Source organism: Schistocerca cancellata, chromosome 2 (assembly GCF_023864275.1).
Source record: "Schistocerca cancellata isolate TAMUIC-IGC-003103 chromosome 2, iqSchCanc2.1, whole genome shotgun sequence".
NCBI lineage: Eukaryota > Metazoa > Arthropoda > Insecta > Orthoptera > Acrididae > Schistocerca > Schistocerca cancellata.
This window is the reverse complement of record NC_064627.1, coordinates 464,104,319-464,129,934: the sequence shown is the minus strand read 5'-3', so window position 1 is coordinate 464,129,934 and position 25,616 is coordinate 464,104,319. Positions and strand designations below refer to the sequence as shown.

At 39.5% G+C, this 25,616-nt stretch overlaps 1 protein-coding gene across 1 annotated transcript in view; it reads right to left on the bottom strand.

Annotated features, from left to right (window-relative positions):
- LOC126161972 (cytoplasmic dynein 2 heavy chain 1) overlaps positions 1-25,616 on the bottom strand; it is a 778,966-nt gene that overhangs the window by 235,848 nt on the left and 517,502 nt on the right. Inside the window, 2 exon segments of the mRNA XM_049918163.1 lie at positions 15,764-15,971; positions 16,099-16,264. Of these exon segments, the coding sequence (XP_049774120.1) occupies positions 15,764-15,971; positions 16,099-16,264 (374 nt within the window).

The following is a 25,616-nucleotide window of genomic DNA, read 5'->3' as shown; positions in this document are numbered from 1 at the left end:
TAAATCGTTGGAAGAACTCTCAGCATATTATGAGTTTAACAGTCTGAAGCTGGACCCCACAAAAATCAGGGTATGTGTTTTTCACTTGAGAAATAAACAAGCTTGGAGGAAAGTGTAGATAAAATGGAGGTACCAAGACCTATATTAGGGCTGTACAACAAATCATCTTGAAATAAAACTACACAGAACTGCCACCTTTCAAACAACATTATCAAGACAAAACAGCATTTTATATCAAGAGATAAAACTGTATAATAACTTGTCAGACGAACCGAAAAAGATTATTAAAATATATCTGCTTGAAAGAAAGCTAAAGCTATGTACTTAAATAAGTATATTACAAGATTAAAGATTATTTAGAGGTCTCAGGAGTAGTGAATAGTAATGAAAGGTGAGAACTACAGCATCTTGTCACAGTTCAGTTTGTGACTGTGATTTACTGCTTTCAGAAGGAAGTCATGTGCCATGATGCAAACTTCATGACACAAATATTTTCCAAGTAGATTGTGGGACGTAGTTGAATACAGTGAGAACTGTATGCAACTGATGCAAGGTGAATATCAGCATCTTCACAGTCTGGGAGACATTGGTGAGTGTTTTAGTGTGTGAGGCAGTGAAGAATGGAACTATGTTTTACATTTCAAGTAACTGGAAACATTCCAAGAGTCATCAGTGGATGTCCCCAGTGTGTGTCAATGACAAATGAAGACTATGTTTTATATTGTAAGTTATCTGAAATAAACTGAGTGTAAATCAAGGAATGAGACAGAGCAGCTGTTAAGACACTGACCTCATGTACAGGAGGATGGACTTGCTCTGTCCAACCATCCTGATTTAGCTTTCCTGTGGTTTTCCTGGATCGCTAAGGCAAATGCCAGGATAGTTCCTTAATCAAGGCCATGGACGACCACCTGTCCTATTGTCATAGGCTGCCTGACCTATCCTCATAAAGCATGTTAAGCATGCTGTGTGTTTTACACTTTTGTTCTATTGACTTGCACTGTATTACTTTGACAAATCCTGCATCACTGTGACATGATCCTTGGATGAATAAAGATAAAGAAAAAAATAAAAAATATGTTAAACAAAAATAAAGTACAAGGATGAATTTCATACAAAAACTAGCTGAAACTACATGAGGCACATCCTCCGTACATCATCTGTGGCACTCTGTGTATCAGTTGCAGCAAGCATAGCTACTGCTTAGAGAAATTCCACCCACATCAAACAGGTGCACACTGTCAATACAAATGGACATAATGTATCAAAGCACCTATTAGGAAAATTTACCACAGTGTAAGAACTACTCCTACCCACATTTGAAGAGCCACTACAGCAGAAGTCAAGCTGAAAAAGAAACTAATGAGCTATATCATCCACAGTATGGTCAGCAGACGCTAACAGCCAAACTTAGTTCAATGAAGGGGTTTACAAATACTGAGTAACTTACTGGTACAACAATAACTAACAGAAATAACTGTGGCAAGAACAAACATCAGAGCTGGAAGGCTCATAACAGACAAACGATGGGAGTTTCAAATAAATACATTTTTCACTTTCGCTGCAGTGCCGCAGAAGAGTGTCACCCATCTACAAAGGAGTTCACATGTAGAACACAAGTGCAGCCCGTGCCTGGGAACTGCTCAAGTGTTTGGGATCCCCACCAGGTTGGATTATAGTAAGATGAAGCAATTCAGAGGCATGTTGCTACACTTGTTATCAGCAGGTTCAATAACCACAACAATATTATGGAGACACTTTGGGAACTCAAATCGGAATGCATGGGTGGCAGGTATGGGAATGTTCTTTTCCTGAAATATCATTGACGAAATTTACAGAATCGTCATTTGAAGCTGACTGTAAATTGGTTCTACTGCTGGCAACACACATTTTCCATAAGGACCACAAGAACAATTTAAGGGAGATTAGGGCTTGTACGGAGACATCTAGACAGTCATTTTCAACTTGTTCCATTTGTGAGTGGAACATGAATAGAAATGACCACTCTGACATGCACCATACAGTGTGTATGCAGATGAAGATAAACTGAGCTTTTTGATTAACCCATCCACATGCCGGTGCCACCTCAGTTTATTATTCATATGGATACCTAGGAGCTTCACACATGGAGCCTCACACAGTGTATGCCCATAGATCCTTACTTTTGATACCTGTAAGTCATTTTTGTTTATTTTTAATTTTAATAATGAACAGCCTCAGTTGCACCATTTACCTAGAATTTACCTAGGTTTCAGTCAGGATAACCCAACCTTCTTCAGAATAATAGTATCTACCATTGAGTTCCATTACAGCACTCGTGGCTGCCGCATCGCGGTCGCGAAGTGGGGCCGAGGCAGTACCAGATAAATTTTACAGTTTGACGATAATTTATGGATTTGTAGTTTTAGCTTGACGATGTCCACTATGGACAAATGGTAGATACTGTTATTCTGAAGAAGGTTGGGTTATTCCGACTAAAACCTAGGTAAATTCTAGGTAAACGGTGCAACTGAGGCTGTTCATTATTAAAATTAAAATTAATATTTATACAGTTGCTGACAGGGCCGCGAAATGTTGAAGATATTTTCATTTTTATTTGTGTGGAATTGCATAATATGAGTTTTTGCCATCTTTTGGAGGTTAAATCTCATAAAACTCATGACAGTGTCCTAGCTTTTGGAATGATGAGTTCCTTTACCAATGATGAGAGGGGGATTTTTTAAACAGTAGTATTCATGTTTTAAATAGAGGCTATTAGAAACTAACATAAATTTCTGTTTTTGATACAGGTATAATTGTTATGACAATAAAGAAACTGAGTCAATTTGTCAGCATCAAATGTTCTGTGGTAAAAGACCTTCTTCCAGTACAAAGTACAAAATGGTGTATGACTGTAAAACAATGTATTAACCACCCAGGTGTTATATAACCAGTTTCCAATATAGGTAGAATTTAACTCAGCATAAAACGCTATAACCAAAAAATTAACAATATCTTTCAAATAGTTTTAATATACTATACAGCACTTTCATGTGTAGAACTCAATACGTTTACAAAAGCTGCACAAAACCCAACCTCATTTCTCACAACAAACAGGAATAGAAAATGCTGGAAACAAATTATAGTGGTCTCTAGGGTGCATATTTCATGTGATCCTAAAATCAGTCATTTCACTTAAAAATCAACCAGAAAACACCATGTACTATTGGGTATACTATGCACAAGGTTACAGACTCCCCCTATTGTCAAGACTGCTGGAAAACAAATACGACTGCAACAAAATGGAGGAAAGTAGCTAAATATAGTAAATCGACACAAGACCGCAAAGATATCATTATGGGTACCCAAGATCCTTAAGGAAGTCTCTCCCAAGACTCTGTTCGGGAAAATAGGGGCCCAGAACCCAAAAGTCCCGACAGAAGACTGGAGAGAGATTAACCAGAAGGTTGCTCCAGAAGGATGAACTTTGGTGGTGGAGGTTGCTGAGAAGTCCCTGAAGGCAATGCAGGAGCAGGACCTGAAACTGTTTTTAGGGTTCTCGCAGGTCACTGTCAGGGTTCTCAAAGACCTTCAAGATGGCAGTAAGATGGAGCCTGGAGGTGCTGCAGATTAATTTGCAGCACAGTAAAGGGGCCTCTGATGCACTGAGCCGCTGCCTGAGGAGACAGGAAGTGGACGTGGCCCTGATACAAGAACCCTATTTATACAAAGGGGGTGTATCGGACCTCAGAGGCACTGGAGGTAAGCTGATTTATGCTAGAAATCTAAGAAACTCCAGTACATGCATCTATGTGAGAAACGCCATTTCTTTCATGCCAATGATGGATTTCTGCTCTAGGGACTTAGTGACCATCAAAATGCAGCAATGTGAGGAAGGTATCACGAGGGAAATTGTCTTGGCCTCAGCATACCTTCCTTATGAAGACAGTTCTGACCCTCCCTTGGAGGTGAGGAGACTGGTAGAGACTTGCCATCGGCAAGGTGACCAACTGCTGGTGGGGTGCGACGCCAATGCCCACAACCTAGTGTGGGGCAGAAAGGACACCAACAGTAGAGGTGAGTACCTTCTTGAATTCCTCTTAGCTAACAACTTAGAGATCCTGAATAGGGGCAATGAACCTACATTCAGGAAGAGCAGAAGGGAAGAAGTAATTGACATAACATTTGATTCCATGACAATGGGTAGCTATGTCAAACAATGGCATGTGGTGTTGGAGCCATCCTCATTGGACCACATGTACATTAAATTCAAGGTTGAAATGGGAATCAGGCAGACCATGACTTATAGAAATCCCAGGAAAACAGACTGGGAGACATATAGGAGGGACCTTGACTTAGGCTTATCGGAAATTAAAACCACGATAAGGAAGCCAGTAGAATTTGAGGAAGTAGCAGAGGCTGTTACCTCTGACATAGTGAACTCATATCAGTACAACTGCACAATCACCAGGAAGTCCACAAATAGGAGTGTTCCTTGGTGGAATAACAAATTGGAAACGCAAAGAAAACAGGTACGGAGACTGTTTAATATTGCAAGACACAAAGGACAATGGGATAAATATCGTGAGGCCCTTGTCAGTTACAACCCTGCAATAAGACAAGCAAAGGAGGCATCCTGGAAGGCATTCTGTGAGGAAGTGGAAGGCACAGCTGTACAAGCCAGACTTCACAAGATTCTCACTAGAGTACCAACTAATCCAGGAGGTACGCTAAGGAAAGAGGATGGGGAATATACAAAGACAGCAAATGAGATGCTGGAATTGCTCCTCAAAACTCACTTTCCTCAATATGCTCTGCCAGATAACACAGACCAGTATGTGACCCCAGAGAGACAACGGTTCTCAGACACTCGAAGAGAGGACTGGGAAGCGGCCAAGGAGTGTGTGAACTTCAACAAAATCCAGTGGGAGGTGGGACCATTCCAGCCATTTAAGTCACCTGGCCCAAATGGAATTTTTCCAGCTCTCTGCAACAGGCAGGAGGAAAGCTTATAAGAATCCTATGCAGGCTATTTAGGGTTAGCTTAGCAGTAAATATCATTCTCAATGTTTGGAGGGCAGTGAAGGTTGTCTTCATTCCAAAGCCACAGAGAATTGATCATACCAAGGCCAAGGATATGAGACCAATTAGTCTGTCCTCCTTCATTCTCAAAACACTGGAAAAACTGGTTAATGTATACGTTGGGGAGAGGAGGCTATGTAGGGCCCCTCTACACCTGAACCAACACGCATACCAACCAGGTAAATCATGTGAAACAGCTCTCCACCAACTCGTCGGGAAGGTGGAAAAAGCAATTCACTTCCAAGAAATAGCCCTCTGCATCTTCATGGATATCGAGGGGGCCTTTAGTAACATGACCTTCGATTCCATGGTAAGGGCAGCAGAGGTGCATGATCTGGGGAACACTGTGTGTAGGTGGACCAGAGCCATGCTTAGTGGAAGGAAGGTAGACACTACCATGATGAATGAAAATATGGTAATTAAGACCACTAAAGGCTGCCCGCAAGGAGGAGTTTTTTCTTCTCTATTGTGGAATCTAATGGTGAACGAACTCATTGAGGAACTAAATTCCAGACAATGCTTCTGCCAAGGATACACAGATGACCGTGTCATAGTAATACTTGGCAAATTCACTGACACAGTTAGGAATATGGCACAAGAAAGATTGGACATTGTGCAAAAATGGTGCATTAAACAGGATCTGAGAGTTAATCCTAAGAAGACTGTTGTGGTGCCATTTATGAAGAGACATATTCAGCATGCAAGTTGGAATCTAAAGCTCTTCCATGAAATTCTACCTGTGAAGGGGACAGTGAAATATCTAGGGGTAACCTTGTGTGAGAAGCTAACTTGGACCCCTCATATTAAGAGTATCAGTTCCAAGGCAAAAAGTACTTTAGTGAGTACTAGGACAGCTTGTGGCAAAAACTGGGGCCTAAACCCAAGGGGTATGCACTGAATATACACCACAGTGGTTAGACCTAGGATTTCCTATGGGGCCGTAGTGTGGTGGAAGAAGGTAGAACAGCGTGATGCTGCTAAAGAGCTTGCTAAGGTGCAGAGATTGGCCTGCTTAGCCATAACAGGTGGAATTAGCAGCACACCAAACCTGGAATGAAAGCCATGCTGGACATGCCTCCACTTCACCTTCGGGTTAAGATGGAGGCAGCAGCTGGGGCACATAGACTTAAAACTGGCCAAAACTGGGTCTCATTTGGATATCCAGAATCACACACTAACATATTGAGTGAGGTAAATATAGGTATGGCTGGGGAAATGCCTGCTGACTATGTAATAACTCCTAACTACTTCGACAAGCCTTACAACATAATAATTGGAAGTAAGGAGCGTGGAAGAAAACAGTTCGACACCGTATGGGGGACATCGTGTGATTCACCGATGGGTCGAAAACAGATCAAGGCGTTAGGGCAGGGTTGTACGGGGTTCAGCCAAGACTGGAGAGCAGCATCTCTCTAGGGAAACTGGTCTCTGCATTCCAAGCCAAAATTACTGCAATCAGGGCATGTGTGGAGGAGAATATGAGTAGGTGCTACAATGATCGTGATCGCAGTATCTACATCTACTCAGACAGCAGGCAGCCCTGAAATCATTGGCAGCTCCTGCAACAAGATCTAAGATTGTTGCAGATTGCCACAGGGCTCTGGTGGAACTAGGGGGAAGCAATAGGGTGTACCTGGCCACTCAGGGATCTGTGGCAATGAACAAGCCGATATATTGGCTAGGATGGGGGCAAATTCTCCATTTATTGGACCAGAACCTGTCTTGAAAATCACCAAGGCTATGATCACATTAGAACTATGGAACTGGCTGAGGAAACAGCACGTAGGATATTGGACCAATGTCCATAAACAAAAACATGGTAAGGTAATGATACCCAAGCCATGTTTCAAAAGAAGCTCTGTAATCCTGGGATTGAACAGGAAAGAGATCAATCTCATGACTGGACTGATGACCGGCCATGGGAACTTCAAAAAACACCTACACACAATGGGTATAATGGAAGAGGACCCTAAATGCAGGATCTGTGATGAGGGTGAAGAAACTGCATCACACCTAATCTTTGAACGCATGGCATTGGAGAGTAAAAGATACAGAATCTTCGGTACAACTAGACCTGAAGAAATTGTGTCTAACAAAATACTGGTAGAGGGACTCCTTGCACTATTTTAGGGCACTGGTTGGCTTTACTAAATATACAGGGAGTGATACCGCACAATAAACCTACTTTCAGTGCGGGCAGTGGCGGGTTAGACCTAAGCTGTTTTAGCTCTCCTGTTAAAATCAAATCAAATCAAATCAACACTACTGGGAAGGTCATTGACGTATATCAGTAATGGTATTGGTCCTAATATGCTACCTTGCGGCACCATTATATTAATGTATTTTGGTAGTTCTGCAGTAAGAGTTTGCCCTTTCATACAATGATAATACTACATGTTGGATTTCTGTGTCCCTACACCAGTGGTCAGTAATACAAAAAAGGATCAGGAGAAAGGACACTGAACATTGAGGAAAATCACTGAAGACATAAGAAAGATCATAAAATAATGAAAAAGGCTGAACAGTTCTCGCACACAAGCAAACTGGCAACTAAGATAATGTGCAAAAAATAAGAATGTAAAACTGAAAGGAGAAATAGTCATTAAATATACTATTAACACTTCTGAACAGAAGGATATCATTAAATGCAGAAAAACAGTAATAATACAAGAAAGATTGGTCCACTGATGAGTAAAAATTATTGCAGAGCAGGGGGGGGGGGGAGAGAGAGAAAACTATTTAACAATGGAAGGAGATAGCCAAACAGTGAAAGTGTACTGAAAAACAATGAAAAAACATAGCCAAACAAAAACTAGAGAATAAAACACTAAGCAAAATATTAAAAAATAGAGAAAAGGGGGTCACCAATTAAAGAATAATTATGCCTGGACACAGACAAACAGCATCCAAATAAAGAAAAAAAGATGCCCTAACAAAAAAAAGTGGCTCTCTAAATATGGAAAAACATGATGAAAAACTAAGAGAAAGGGTCACTGAATACAGAAAAAGGTCTGCAAATAAGGAAAAGGAGGCCCTGAACATGAGAGGAAGATTACTGAAGTAGTGAAAGAATTGCCAAATTAGTCCAGTCAGTGGCAAAATATAGTTTCAGGAAATTTTTCAAATTTATACTAAGCCTTCTGCAGCTCTTTTTAAATCCTTAGCAATGCAGTGCACAGACATTCCTGAAAGGGATGTGTTAACACTACATTGAGCACAAATATGAGTTGCTAATAACATAAACTCAAGAAAAATATGTGGACAGAATCTGTGTAAATCTCTATCACTTTTTCACACTGTTAGCAGAGAAATTGATTCTTAGTCATCCTGTACAGCAGTTGTAGTGTTCTTCCAGGAAAAGTGACTTCCTACACCAAAAACTGTTGCTCAATTTTCAGTTTACAGATAGACTATATCTCCCCAGCATTTCCTGGCCATTTCTTTTACATAAGCAGACAAAATAACAACACTGAGCTCATGTTTACATAGTGGAGTTACTTTAAATTTATTAACTGAATACTTATTTGCAGTTATTAAGTGAGCTTTTATATAAATTACATTTCTATAAACAGTGGCTGTGAAGTGCTTAATTTGTAAGCGTGATGATGACAATGACCTATGTACTGTTGATGGGAAACAGATTGTATTAGTAAATAGAGCATCTCTCTGCTGTCTGTCATTGGCAGCTTATTCTAAAGCCATGGAAATATGTTGTAATGACTTGTTGGTGAATTAAGTAATGAGCAGAAAGTTCCTGCATTTCTCTCACCATTAATTGTGTTACTGGTAAACTGCATAAATCTCTTCCATTCAGGAACCCTTTAGCATTGTAGAAGAGTGTATAGAAATTCATTTTGCATTTGTTGCACTAATATTATTAGTAATTTATTTCTGTATTCCATGTAGTGTTAATGTACTTTGGGGAAAATAAACACCATCGCACCCAACTGCACAGCTCATAAGGCGAGCTGCAGAAGGGTTGGCGTAACTTCGTGAAACACAATGTAGTTGATTTTTGTGATGTAACATGGTAGAGAAAATGGGGAGTTGCCTGCTCACTCTTCATTTTGCAGACTTATGAAGGAGAGAAGTACATGAGCATAGTCCAGCAACCTACTTTTCCTCACACTTCTAACCTTCACCCCACCTATCCATCCTGTTACACCCCCAGAACACAACTTAACCATTAATATTCAATATTTGTTCTTAACCCCCCTGCATTTAACAATATATGTTAATTTTATACCATTAAAACATTATTTTCACAGGCTGTCTTTCAGCAACTATATATAAGTTTTGATGGAGAAATAACACAGCCAACCAGTTGCAACTAATTGTTTAATAGATTAAACCTATGTTTCAACATCTCTAACAATGTCTTCATCAGAATGAAAATTTAAAAGCCCTATGAAGTAATATGTAGAAAATAACTTTGACAGAAACATTAACCAAGATAAAAAATGTCATAACATAGAAAGGCTACCTATGTAAAGTTACACTGCGAGAAAGCAACAGTCAAAGTTTGGTGCAGACATGCTCAAGTCAACCCAATAATTAAAAGCGTTCCAGCCTTTGGTATGTACACCTTGCAGGAAACAACATCACACTAAGCTTCCCAGTGGCTTTCATTGCTGCCATGATAACAACACACAAGTTGCGCCATCTATCAGGCTTGGACATGCCCATTTGAGACAGTATAACAGAAATAATCGAATTAAACAACTGTTACTTATAAAAAAAAAAAAAAAAAAAATTCAAAGGATGAGAGTGTAATGTAGTTTTGAAAATACCAAGCACTCAAGTAAGTGAAGTACAACTAAGAGCCATCTATTAGGCTTTGCTAAAATGCCCATTGTGTAAAGCACAGAGTATCATAGAATATTTACAAACAGCTGCGCAGTCCTAAAAGACGTGCATGAAGGAAACTTTAATAGTACACAACTGTTTGAGATTTGAAGAAAAAGAAACATCTTTTTCTTCAAATCTGATATATACAGTATGTGTACTGTTAAGGTTGCCTTCATGCAGATATTTTCGGACTGTGCAGCTATTTCTGTAAATATTCTACAATACTCTGTACTTTACATAATGGGCATTTCAGCAAAACCTAATTGATGGCTCTTAGTTGTACTTCATTTACCTTACTACTTGGTTTTTTCGAAAATACATTACACCCTCATCCTTTGAATTTTGTTTTTCCACAAGCAACTGTTGTTTAATTTGATTATTTCTTTCATAATGTCTCAAATGGACATATGTCACTGTCCATGCATGACAGATGGTGCAACTTATTTCTTGTTTTCACAACTGCAATGTAAGGTACTGGGCCGCTTAGTCTAATGTTGTTCCTTGTAAAGGTGTATGTATCAAAGGCTGGAATGCTTTTAATTTTTAATTTGACTTGAGCATGCCTGCTCCAAACTTTGATTACTGCCTTCTTGCAATATAACTTTATGTAAGTAACCATTCTGTGTAATGACATTTTTGATCTTGGTTAATGTTTCTGTCAAACTGATTTTCTATGTATTAATGTTCATTCTTATGAAGACATCCTTAGAGGTGGCAAAACCTAGGTAAATGTATTGAACAATTAATTGCAAGCACTAAGCTGTGTTATTTCTCTATTGATATTATTTTTAGTAATCTACAATTCTTCCATCTCTTGCAAGGTGTAAAATATTAGTCCCAGAGAAATTTAATTTGTTTTAATTTTGTACTGGGATAAATTTTTGCTAGAATTTGCAGTTTTTATAACAATCAAGAAAAACATAAAAAAGAGACCTATAAATAGTGCTCCACCACTACACTCACAGTCCATTGGTCAGGATTTTTATTAAGATGTTCATAACATTCACCCCTACAAAAGTACAAGAATCTGTGACAACACAAATGTTTCCCCTAATTTTCCTTCATTGACTGAACTAAATGATGGAACAGATGACAGTGATGAACTGCATGTAGCACACAGGCAGAACATAAGATGTAAGAAAAGTGCTCCATTGTATCAAAGATAATACAATCACAAAAACTAATAAATACAAAACAGAACTGTTGGATATGGATCTTTGCCTATCGTTGTCATCACTGCACATGTGTTCATCCCATACTGGCATGTGAGTGACTTATCTGTCCTTTTTATCCTTCTCCACTCTCTACCTCTCTCCTACCCAGAGAAGGAACTAAAGTTCTGAACACTGGGATGCTATTATCACAGAAGTGTGGCTATAGGAAGTGCCAAAGATTTAACCTCCTGAAGTACAGGCCAGCAATTCTGTCCAAAATTTATTAGTTTTCTAGATAGAATTTTCCTTTGCTGCAGTTAATACGTGTTTTTGTAAGACTAAGGGTTTAGCTGTTAGAAGTGTACCATTATTCTCCTGGCTGTGCGTGGTATGGGTGCTTCAGGCCCTTTGTTAATATACTTATTTGATCAGCAAACACTACATTTTTTGAAGAGTAATGTCCTGAGTGAATCATTTATGTGACTAAGAACAGGAAAGCACTGAATTTTGCTGCATGCCATATCTCATGTTTGCCTTCTCTTAATATAATCTTATTCCTGTTGTTTCATTTGTTAATTTGACCCTCTGTCCCTCTTGTTAAATTGTGACATCATCTGTGCAAGTGGACAACCTCAGAAGTTCCATTGTCCATCTTCATGCTCCAAAGTGCTGTGAGATTTGTACTGTTCTTTGTAATGGATGACTAAAGGCCAAATTGATTCTATGGAAATAATTATTTACTGTCTGTGTCAGCACAGCCCTCTCAGTTACCACCAAAAAGGCAGGTCACAGTTTTGTTGCATTATCCTTGGGTACCTACAGATCATTATTTGTGGATATCAACATCAACTGGTGTCATTGAACACATGCATCCTCCACAGTGGATACCTTCAATTTTTGTGTCTCATTATAACAGTTGAATGGCATGTATACCAATTTGGCAGGTATCTTCATGTGTTGACATCCCCTTCCTATCATAATTTGGCAATGTACACACAGACAAAGCTTTAAATGTCCTTTCAAGGGATGTTGACAGCCTAAATAGTGTACACAACATGCACTGCTATGTTCACGATTGAAGGTATAATGAAAATAGACTGTCCCATAGAGTGGCATTAGATACATGGTATAGTCAACTCAGACAGTTTACCAGCAATGTACACAATATCACTGACACATCAAGTAGATAAATCTGCTGTTGTCATACATGTACAAGATGTTTCTTCAGTAGAGAAACATATACCTGCCCGTGTTTCAAGTTATTGAGACTAAATCTATAATGAAGTTGTAGAAAACAGAATTCATGTCAATAGCTTTAATAGATATAGATACTATGCATTTAGCAAACATGGAAGTGGTGCTTGATTCCAACGGACTGTAAAGGAGTAAGTCTCATATTATATTCTGTGGTGCTACAGATGTGTACCACCATTGGAGCCACTGTAATCTGTGGTTAGGTTGGCATTACTATGTCAATTTACATCTGTGTGACTGGTTACTTTTTGACAGTCATTTGTTTTCCTGACAAAGTCAATGCTGGATATGACCAAAAGCTTTGATTTTTATAGGTAACTGGCACAACATGTGCAGTGAGAATAATTAATACAACTTTATCCACAATCTGAAACTTTCAATATTCTCTCACTCTATAATATAGCTTCCAGTCATAAACAGTTTTCCTGAAATGCTGATTGACACTTTAAAATACTATGAAAATAGCAAGAATTCAGTGAATTTCTAAAGTGTATGCCACACATATGCCCACCAATACCTGATGCTTTCTTTTTGTTCACAGATGCCTCAAGTATGGGAAGTTGTTCCTTAATCGATCAATGACAAAAAAAACTAATGGTCTTAATGACTTTTTCACTTCATCCTGGGTATTAAACTATAAAACTCTGCACAATAATAATGGGAAACAAGTAAAACTTGTAATCTGTTGACCACAAAATTCTACTGAATAAGGTAGAATCATTAGGAATAAAATGCTTAGCTAATAACTGGCTCTGATCATACCTAGCATATACAGTACAAAGAGAAGAGATAACACAAACCTCTAACAAAACTAAACTTACAGTAAAACACTTATCAGAACCAAAGTAAATTTCTCAGGGGAGCATATTAGGACCAATACTGTTCCTGATATTTATCAGTAACACAATAGTGTTAATCATAGGGAAAATATTCTCTTTGCTGGTGACAGTAGTATTACAGTCACTGAGAAAACAAGAGAACTACTTGCAGAAAAAGCAAATGAAACACTGAAGTAAGATAAGAATTGGTCAAGATGCAATAAAGTGACATTAAATATAAAAAAGAAACAAATGCCATGAATTTCAGTTTGAAGAGGAAAAGTAACACCGTTAAATTAAATGTAGATAGCACCTCTATAAACAATGTAATGAACAAAATTTCAAGGAAGGACTATCAATTCCCAAATGAAGTTGTGTGAGCACACCAAGATAGTTGCAGACAGGATGTCATCAGCATGTTATGTCCTTAGAATCCAGTCACTAATGTATATAGCCAGTGTCTTTAGTTACATACTGTTGATATGTATCACACATACAATCAGGAATTCTTTTCTGGGGAACAAATGCAGAAAATAAAAACACAATTTTTAAACTACAGAAAAGAGTAATAAGAATAATACTAAAAAGCATAAGGCTAGCTCATAGCAAATACCTGTTCAAAATACTGGGGATTTTAACTACACCATGCCAGTACATTAACCAATCAGTTGTGTACATCAAAAGTGACACTGAACAAAGGTGTTGATGACCATGGTACAAGAACTAGATGGAACTTACATTTACCAAGGGAGAACATACATAAAATTCAAAAAAGGAAGTTTTCAGGCAAAACAATCAGAATTTACAACAATGGAAAGTCCAGGATGGAATGTAACAATATTTTGAAAAGGATAGTTACTACTCACCATATAGCGGAGATGCTGAGTTTCAGATAGACACAAGAAAAAGACTGTCAGAAAATGAGCTTTCGACCAGCAAGGCCTTCATTGGAGATAAAACATACACACAAATACACACACAAATGCACACACTCATGCAAATGCAACTCACACACACATGACCACCGTCTCTGGCTGCCAGAGACTGCAGTTATCATGTGTGTATGAGATGTGTGTATATATATATACAAAGATGATGTGACTTACCAAATGAAAGTGCTGGCAGGTCGACAGACACACAAACAAACACAAACATACACACAAAATCCAAGCTTTCGCAACCAACGGTTGCCTCGTCGGGAAGAGGGAAGGAGAAGGAAAGACAAAAGCTTGGATTTTGTGTGTATGTTTGTGTTTGTTTGTGTGTCTGTCGACCTGCCAGCACTTTCATTTGGTAAGTCACATCATCTTTGTTTTTAAATATATTTTTCCTTCGTGGAATGTTTTTTTTCCTTCGTGGAATGTTTCCTTCGATTATAAAAATATATATATATATATATATATATATATATATATATATATATATATATATATATGTGTGTGTGTGTGTGTGTGTGTGTGTGTGTGTGTGTGTGTGTGTGTTTTATCTCTGATGGCGGCCTTGTTAGCAAAAAGCTCATTTTCTGACAGTCTTTTTGTTGTGCCTATTTCTGACTCATCTCCTCTAAATGGGAATTTACCATACACAAAACTGAAACCAAACATGTTGCCTTGATATCAACTGATAATGTATGAATGTTACATTGTGAAATAATGTGTGTATAGTGTGCGTGATGTGTGCAGTGATTGGTACTATGAAATGAATGAACAGTGTAGCTCTATCTTTTTACATTATTCTATAAGTTCTTTGCAAAATACTATTGTACACTAGGGATCAACTGAATTAGGTAGTACTGTTTTAAGCAGACTGTTTTTTTGTTCAGGAGGGTGGAGGTTCCACAGTCTTCACTCAGCCATCTTTAGTTAGGTTTTCCTTGGATGCCTTGAATTACTTCAGGAATATGGTGGGACGGTTCCTACTGTTAAAGCCACAACCAACTTACCTATTTCATCCTTGTCAAATGAGACCTTCAAGTACGTAAATACCTGTATCTATAAATTACATTATTTTCATTATTTTAAAACCAAGGCATATCAAAACACCGGATAAAAGTTATGTACAGCTGACTAAAACTTATACTACCACTACTACTACTACTATGGAAGAGAAAGCATGGTTGCACCCTTGATGCCTCTATGCACTACTACATATGTACCCAAATAATCAGACTATAATTCTAATGATTTCGCATACTTACAATTTTTTTTAACAAAAGCATCTGTAAAGCCATTAATCAAACCACCCATCCTCATAGTGTCTTAATGTAAATAACTCTTACAGCTCAATACATAACAGATAGGTGAAAGAGGTCTGCCACTTTTTTAAAGAAATGAAAAAAAATATATTAAAGGAAGAGGCAGTATGTGACTTATGGTCTTTATGCGTTTTGACAGGACTTTTGCTCTCCATCCCATTCACTTGAGATATGTATTCAGAACTGTTAACAATGACAATATTCATAAAAGACCTATACATTACAGTCTGTGTCAGTCTGTGTAGACTCAATTACATGTGCAATCAAGAATTGTAATATTCATTTTTGTGCTACCTTTTTCAGCTAAAATAGATGATAATGCAAACTTTTGTATACAGAAAATTAAAATTATTCTTCAAGAGAACAGTACTCACCTTCAATCTTTCCTGTTGTTGGACACTGGAAGAATATTTTTTGTTATAGATTTGAAGAAATGTTTGAACAAAATGAAGGTAGCGCATGGGTGTTTTCAGTTTTTCTGAAGCTTGCTCATGAATAGCTGCAAAACCATTCAGAAGTTTTTCATCAATTCCACTGTTTGTCTGAGTGCCTCTTGTATCAACTGATTCAAATTTTTCATCCCTGATCAAATAAAACACAATATTTTTTTTACATATACTTACGCTCAGAGGAATTGCAATACAGAATATAATGTTTTTTATTCAGTTAAAAATTATTTGTTTATTTAAAAGTAAGAGCGGCAACCTACCTGGAAAGCAACATTTGAGGAATGGCTCGTAAGCTCTGCCTACTCCAGCTTTCAAGCCACAAAATGCTACACTTTTTGTGTAAGGCAGGATTGCTTTCAAAGAGTCGTGAAAATGATGGATTCATAATATCCATCATTAACACCACATGAAGATTTCTTTGGACTCCTGGAAACATTATCAAAATAACTTACTCACTTCACAAAGAGTACATGTTATTTCACTGGATATACACTCCTGGAAATGGAAAAAAGAACACATTGACACCGGTGTGTCAGACCCACCATACTTGCTCCGGACACTGCGAGAGGGCTGTACAAGCAATGATCACACGCACGGCACAGCGGACACACCAGGAACCGCGGTGTTGGCCGTCGAATGGCGCTAGCTGCGCAGCATTTGTGCACCGCCGCCGTCAGTGTCAGCCCGTTTGCCGTGGCATACGGAGCTCCATCGCAGTCTTTAACACTGGTAGCATGCCGCGACAGCGTGGACGTGAACCGTATGTGCAGTTGACGGACTTTGAGCGAGGGCATATAGTGGGCATGCGGGAGGCCGGGTGGACGTACCGCCGAATTGCTCAACACGTGGGGCGTGAGGTCTCCACAGTACATCGATGTTGTCGCCAGTGGTCGTCGGAAGGTGCACGTGCCCGTCGACCTGGGACCGGACCGCAGCGACGCACGGATGCACGCCAAGACCATAGGATCCTACGCAGTGCCGTAGGGGACCGCACCGCCACTTCCCAGCAAATTAGGGACGCTGTTGCTCCTGGGGTATCGGCGAGGACCATTCGCAACCGTCTCCATGAAGCTGGGCTACGGTCCCGCACACCGTTAGGCCGTCTTCCGCTCACGCCCCAACATCGTGCAGCCCGCCTCCAGTGGTGTCGCGACAGGCGTGAATGGAGGGACGAATGGAGACGTGTCGTCTTCAGCGATGAGAGTCGCTTCTGCCTTGGTGCCAATGATGGTCGTATGCGTGTTTGGCGCCGTGCAGGTGAGCGCCACAATCAGGACTGCATACGACCGAGGCACACAGGGCCAACACCCGGCATCATGGTGTGGGGAGCGATCTCCTACACTGGCCGTACACCACTGGTGATCGTCGAGGGGACACTGAATAGTGCACGGTACATCCAAACCGTCATCGAACCCATCATTCTACCATTCCTAGACCGGCAAGGGAACTTGTTGTTCCAACAGGACAATGCACGTCCGCATGTATCCCGTGCCACCCAACGTGCTCTAGAAGGTGTAAGTCAACTACCCTGGCCAGCAAGATCTCCGGATCTGTCCCCCATTGAGCATGTTTGGGACTGGATGAAGCGTCGTTTCACGCGGTCTGCACGTCCAGCACTAACGCTGGTCCAACTGAGGCGCCAGGTGGAAATGGCATGGCAAGCCATTCCACAGGACTACATCCAGCATCTCTACGATCGTCTCCATGGGAGAATAGCAGCCTGCATTGCTGCGAAAGGTGGATATACACTGTACTAGTGCCGACATTGTGCATGCTCTGTTGCCTGTGTCTATGTGCCTGTGGTTCTGTCAGTGTGATCATGTGATGTATCTGACCCCAGGAATGTGTCAATAAAGTTTCCCCTTCCTGGGACAATGAATTCACGGTGTTCTTATTTCAATTTCCAGGAGTGTATGAAGGATGTTTGACGAAATTGTGCTATCACCACCAGTTAGCCTAAAATAAAATCATGGAGAAAAGGAAAAGATAGTGTTGTGATAGTCAAATACTACGATCAATGTAAAATCCTTGGTCCTCTTCCTGGAAAGGAACTCTTGCATCAGAGGGATGTCCAAAACATGAAGATATGTTAGAATCACTGCATGGTGCATCTGCAGCTGGAAGGAGCCACGCTACAGCTTTATAATAGGTTTCAAAGTACACAAGTCATTACCCCCACTACAAGTCACTCAGTCTCAGATAATACATAGCTCTGTAGCACAAAGATTAGTATACATAAAAATGGCTCATTTTCCATCTACAGGTACTGTGTGAGCTCCATTTATTGTTAGTTCTGCTAATATAATTGATATGATATCAATATGCTACTCTAGATTTTGCAGTGAATTACAGTCTATAATTATGTTACTGCTACATGTTTCCCAATGCCATCAACCCACCTTGTATTAAGTCACATGACAATCTGTCTGCTATCACCTCTAGGAATCCAGCAAACATTTCAGTAGTCTGATTTGAATTTTAAAATTTTCCTGGCGAATTGACTGTTCAAACAAATTACGGGCTTGCAGCCAGTCGTTGTTCAATACTTCGCACGATATTTCAACTGGGTACCTGCCAGTCATCTTCAGGTGAGCCATCACAGACTGGCGAAAACGTCCTCCGTTCTGCAATATATAGTGTACTGTAACTATTCTGCGCATGCATCGAAAACTTTATAGATGAACCACACTGCCCGCTGACAGCGCGCTCGCTGGTGGAATAGCACAACTCAGTCACCCTCTGCGTTGCTGTTTGCCGCGGCCGTCGACGCAGACTGTCGTCTTTGATTAGAGCAAATCGTGGAGATGATGGGATTCCATGCACTATCTAGCTGGTAGCTGCTGTCACGGAGTAACAGATTTTCTGCCAGCAAAAATGGGTATTCCATCCGGCAGATTAACAGGGCACTAACAGTTAAAACTAAGAAGCAGGAAGTGAATAAAGAGAACATGCCGGAAAAATCTTTAGCTTTTCTTCCTTTCGTTGTCAACACTTCATTTAAAATAGCAAGAATCCTCCAAAAATTTCAGGTAAAAATGGTCTTCCACCCACCATCGAAGATTGCGGACCTTATGGGATCAATTAAGGACAATCTGTTACTACGAAAGGCCGGAATTTGCAAGATACCATGCCAATGTGGTATGGCTTACATAGGTCAAACCACATGCACCGTGAAAGAACGCTGCACTGAACATCAACATTACACCCACCTTTCGCAGCCAAGCAAGTCCGCTGTTGCTGAACATTGTATTTCTACTGGACATTCAATGGAGTATGAGAAAACAATGACTTTGTCCACAGCAATGTCTTTCTGGGACTCCATTATTAAAGAATCCGTAGAAATACCACTGGCGGAAAATCTGTTAAACCATGACAGCGGCTACCAGCTGGACAGTGCACGGAATCCCATCATCTCCACGATTTGCTCTAATCGAAGACGACAGACTGCGCCAACGGCCGCGGCAAACAGCAATGCAGAGGGTGACTGAGTTCTGCTATTCCACCAGTGAGGGCTCTGCTGACGGGCAGTGTGGTTCATCTATCAAGTTTTCGACGCATGCGCAGAACAGTTACAGTACGCTATATATTGTGGAACGCAGGACGTTTTCGCCAGTCTGCGACGGCTCACGTGAAGATGATTGGCAGGTACCCAGTTGAAATATCGTGCGAAGTATTGAATGACGACTGGCTGCAAGCCTGAAATTTGTTTGAACACTCCAGTGGTCTGTTAACTGACTACTTGTTTCATCTAACCTCCACATCATTTTAATTGTGGTCATATTTAAATCTTGTAATCTTGTCTGTTCCCCAATTCACTTGTTTGGTCTCCAGTCTCTCTTACCGGCTCTAACTATTAGAACAGTTTCTAATGAAATTAGGACAAAATCCTTTTTCAACCCCTATGAAACCCTAGAATAGCTTGCTCAATTCTACAGTTTTGCTCATGACTTTCAATTGTTCTATCTTGGTAAATCTATCTACATACATATTCCACAAGCCACTGTATTGTGTACAGCAGAAGGTACCATGTTATTACTACTAGTAATTTCTTTTTCTATTCCACTTGCACAGGGAGTGAGGTAAGAATGGCTTTCTATATAGTTTCATTCAAACCCTAATTTCCCTTATCTTGTCATTGTGGTCTTAGGTGTGTTGGTGGCATTATAATCATTCTGCAGTCAACTGCTAATGCCTGTTCTCTAAATGTTTTCAATATTATTCTCCAAAACGAATGTCACCTTCACTCCAGGGATTCCCATTTGAGTTCACAAAGCATCCCTGTTATTCACATGTTGATTGAACCTACTGGTAAAAAATTTTAGTAGCACAATCTGAACTGTTTCAATGCCTTCCTTTAACCCATCCTGGTGGGATTCCAGACCCCTGAGCAGTACTCAGGAATGGATCACACAAGTGTTCTGTGCATGGTCTTTAAAATACATAAGCTACCTATTCCTAGAATTCTCCATTAAACTGAAGTCAACCATTCATCTTTTCTACAACTGACTTTATGTGCTCATTTCATTTCATATCATTTTCAGTTAACACCTAGATACTGAATCAATGTTACTGAGTAAAGTAGCACATCACAAATACTGTATTTGATCACTATAGGAATGGTTTTCCTGCTCATCTGCATTTTTCCACATTTAGAGAAAGCTGCCAATCACCACACCAAACATAAGTTCTGTATGTTACTGAGTCAAGTAGCACATCACTAATACTGTATTTGATCACTATAGGAATGGTTTTCCTGCTCATCTGCATTTTTCCACATTTAGAGAAAGCTGCCAATCATTGCACCAAACATATCCATGTCATCCTGTATCCTCTTGCTGTCACTCAAAGATGACGCATTCCCATAAACAAGAGCTTCATCAGCAAATAGTTGCATTTTGCTGCCCACCCTATCAGTCAAATGATTTATGTTTATAGAGAAAAAGAGCAATCCTATCACACTTCTTGGGGGGCATTCCTGAATGTACCCTTGACTCAGATGAACACTTGCTTTTGAGAACATTTTACTGTTTTCTATTATTTAAGAAATCTTCAAATAACTTGCACACTGGGAGCCTATTTCTGTATGCTCAGTCCTTCATTAACAACCTGCAGTGGGGCATCATGTCAAATACTTTCCACAGATATAGGAATATGGAATCTGCCTGTTGCCCTTTATCCATGGTTCATAGGATATCATGTGAGAAAAGCACAACCTAAATTCATCACGAGTGATGCTCTCTAAATTGTGCTGATTTGTCAATACATTTTGTTCAGATGGTTACCAACTTTGACTGACTAAACTGTCTGCAGAGCATCTCCAATCTTAGTGAGTCACTTATTGCAGTTCTGGTCCCCAGAAGAATATCAACTCTTTTGCTGGATGTTTCAGACCAAGGACAACATGCTGGATGGACTGGACTTATTTTTTCTGCTAGGTGTTTGCAATAAATGGCTTGGAATGGACTCTGGGAGCAAGAGAAGGTGAGGATTTTCATAGTTCAAATATGGTTAAGTCATTCTGTAAATGTATATTCAGAATACAAGCAGAAAAAAGTACAGTAAAGCTAAGAACATATCTATGATTCAGATCAACAGCATACACAGCCATACAATTACACTATTGGTATAACAGTCTCAAAACAAAATAAACAGTTCTTTGTTCCCACTACTTGTGTGGATTTAAAACAATATTTGACCTCACAATTAACCAGGATGTCAGTCAATTCAACTCCTGGGTAATAACATATTTTCATGATGCCATATGTCATTAATTCTTGCTTTTAATGAATCCCAGAAGCGTTGATGATTGAAAAAAATAATTTGGATGGATGGATGTTTAACTGTATGGAGTTTACTATAGAACTGGCTCTTAAAGTTTACTATGAGCCAAGGAAACGTATGTCTGGGCACAAGGTAAATATTTTTATGCTCACTACCATTCAGTTATTTGTCGAAAAAATCATTACTGAAAGTTTCTTACAGTCTCAATAGCAGAATAAGAAAATGGGTTGAGCCTACAAAAACTGGAATCCAGTTTTGATTGGTGATGTAATGATGTTGGGGTAAGAGTTGTAATATGTGTGCAAACAGAGACAGAACAGAACAACAAAACTATTTATTTTCCTTTTATACTAAATTTTGAATTATTGTTGTGTGGACAGATTTCTGCATCATAGCCCATAGTCTAGCTTAGGATGAAATATGATAGCTTGGTTGTAAGTTGGTGAAGCCAGTGAATGTGAATTGGAAATGATATTTGTTGTGAAATATTGAACTGTAGCAGAGCACAAGATCTAGATTAGTTTGATGGTGGCACTTTTGTTGTGAGTGGGCAAAGCCAATGAATGTGACATCATGAGAACAGCTAGAACTCTTGTTACAGCACATATTCCATCAAAGAAACTGTGCATCAGATGAAGCTGAGGAAGTGTGCCAGGAGTCTTGTTGTGTGTTGACAAGACCTACACCACCGAAGAGCAACATCTCGCCTATGGAGAGGTAAGTTCTCCAGAACTTGCGAGCAGACTTGGATACAGTGGAACTTAAATCGGACAAAGGTAATGCTACTGTTTTAATGCTATGTGAGGACTATATTAATAATATCAATGTTTTATTAAGCGACTCAGCGTACTGCAAAATTGATAAGGATCCTACTACCCGAGTGGTGAAGAAAACAGCAGAACTTCTGATTAACAGTTCCTTACCAAAGGAATTAATTAAGAAACTAAAACCAAATTAGTTCAGTTCCACCTAGGCTATATGGATTGCTGAAGATCCACAAAGATAACGTGCCATTACGTCCAACTGTGTGTAATATTGGAGCAGCCACTTATGACTTAGCAAAGGATTTGGCGTCTTTGCTGAGACCAATGGTAGGAAAGTGCCCACATCATATAAAGAATTCTAGTGATTTTATCAGCAGACTTAAGTTATTGCAGCTGGTCAGTTTTGATGTAGTTTCACTTTTTACAAATGTACATCTTGTGGACTCACTACATCTCATTGACAATAGGTTTGGACCTGACATTACAGAGCTGTTTGAGCACACTCTCTCCTCTACGTATTTTTTATTTAACAATGAATTTTATGAGCAATCAGATGGTGTCGCCATGGGGAGTCCTTTATCTCAACTGGTGGCCAATCTTTTTATGGAAGATCTTGAGGAGCGAGCACTCGCCTCAGCCACTTTTAAACCAACAGTATTTTGGCAATATGTTGATGATACTTTTATAGTTTGGCCTCATGATTTGGATCATCTGTGAGAGTTCCTATAACATCTGAACTTCATACGCAAGAACATAAAATTTACTATGGAGTTAGAGAAGGAGGGTTACCTGCCATTTTTAGACACATCGGTGCGATGTAAGAACAATGGCACACTTGGTCATTTGGTATACAGAAAGCTCACTCACACAGACCTTTACTTGCAAGCCACTAGTTGCCACCATCTGGCACAGTGATGGGTGTTTTGAAGACATTGATTCACTAAGCACACGTTATCTCTGACACCGATAGTTTGCAAACGGAACTGGAGCATCTGTAGACAGTATTTCTGAAGAATGGGTACTTGTTCCACCAAGTGGAGAGAGTGCTGCAGACCTGTAAACAATGGAACAAAGAAGAGGAAGTGGATTTTAAAACAACTGCCTATTTACCATATATTGGTAATATTTCAGTGCAAATAGGCAGAATATTAAGAAAATATAAGGTGAAAGCAATCTTTCGCTCTCCTCCAAAAATTTTGTTGCTGTTGGGATCTGTCAAAGATGACCTAGAGCGGCGCAAGGCAGGTGTTTACGGGATTCCGTGTGAATGCGGCAAATCCTATATAGGGCAAATAATGTGTACCGTGCAGGATCACATTGTAGAACATCAGAGGCATACTCACCTTCTTCAGCCTTGTAAGTCTGCCATCGCCGAACACTGTATTTCCACTGGTCATGCCATGAATTACAATGAGACAAAAATTGTGGCCCATACATCTAACTTATGGAGTTCTATTATTAATGAATCCATGGAAATATGGCTGTCTGACAACGAGTCTCTTATTAATTGTGACGGTGGTTACCAACTGAATTCGGCATGGAATCCAATTGTCAAAAAACTTCGTGTCCTCCGTAGCCGGTGTAGGTCTGTGATGGAACCACAGGAATACAATCAAATTGATATCGATGCAGCAAGTTTTCACCACAGAGGGTGCACAATGCAGCAGAATTGAACATGCTCAAGTAGCACACATGCAATGACAAGTGAATCCACCACACATGTGCCAGAGGGGCCTTAAATACTAGAGCTCTGGGAGTTTTCGCAAGTATCACCTGAAGATGTCCAGAAGACTCAGTGCCGAAATATTGTGGCAGGAAGTTGCAAACATCCAGCAGTTCACCCAAACTTTTGTGGAACAATATGTACGCTGGGAAAGTTTTAAATCTCGCAACTCTAGATGTGCATGCAATTGTGTAATCTGGTCCACAGACACTTGAAATAATAAAAAGAAAAATTTGGTGTTCAGATAAGAACAACATAAAAAGACTCCTAAGGACACAGGGGACATTTTTCCAGTCGAGCTCCAACAGTGCAAGAATTTCAGTAGATGATATACCCTCCATCACATATTGTAAAGTGGCAGGAATTTATAAGAGCTATACATTTTGTATCAAGCATTGCATATGGTCCTGTTGTCATTCATGATCAAATGCTAAAGCATCTAACAACTGCAGCAAATATTAACTCCATAAAATTCTAAGTGTCAGGAAGTTGTTTCTGAAAGTATTTGTATGGAGTGTAGCCATGTATGGAAGTGAAAGATGGACGATAAATAGTTTAGACAAGAAGAGAATAGAAGCTTTCGAAATGTGGTGCTACAGAAGAATGCTGAAGATTAGATGGGTAGATCACATAACTAATGAGGAGGCATTGAATAGGATTCGGGAGAAGATAAGTTTGTGGCACAACTTGACAAGAAGAAGGGATCGGTTGGTAGGACATGTTCTGAAGCATCAAGGGATCACCAATTTAGTATTGGAGGGCAGTGTGGAGGGTACAAATCGTAGAGGGAGACCAAGAGATGAATACACCAAGCAGATTCAGAAGGATGTAGGTTGCAGTAGGTACTGGGAGATGAAGAAGCTTGCACAGGATAGAGTAGCATGGAGAGCTGCATCGAACCAGTCTCAGGACTGAAGACCACAACAACAACAACAAAATTCTAAACAAGATACAGGCAAAATAAGAATGGCTTTGGAGATGAGAACTGAGTACATTGTTCCATGGTTAAAACTAAATATGAATGATACACATGCTGAACTGCATAGGGCAATAATACTGCTCCCATGTCCATGTAAAGTGCTCAAGATAGCTATGATACAAAATCTTCAATACTGGCAATAATTCAATAATCTACTTCTGGAAATCCAATTTGTTCCATAAATGTACAGATACAGTTGACACATTCATGTACTTGATACCAACCATACTGCCAATCTGTGGGAACAATAAGCACATTGTTGTGGAACATTTACACATTGAAAAAACATATGATAACATGTCATTAACTACCACTGGACAGGAAATGCAACTACTTGCCACCCACAGAAAAACTTTATTATTGGTCTGATAACATTAATATATGATAATTAAACACAAATACATGGTCCATAGGATATAAGCTACTCATAAAAGCTTGGCTCAGGGATCAATATTAACCCTGTTACTCTTCTATATACCAAAGAGCTTTAATATATATTTGTGATTGTGTTAATACGATACAGTATCCTGA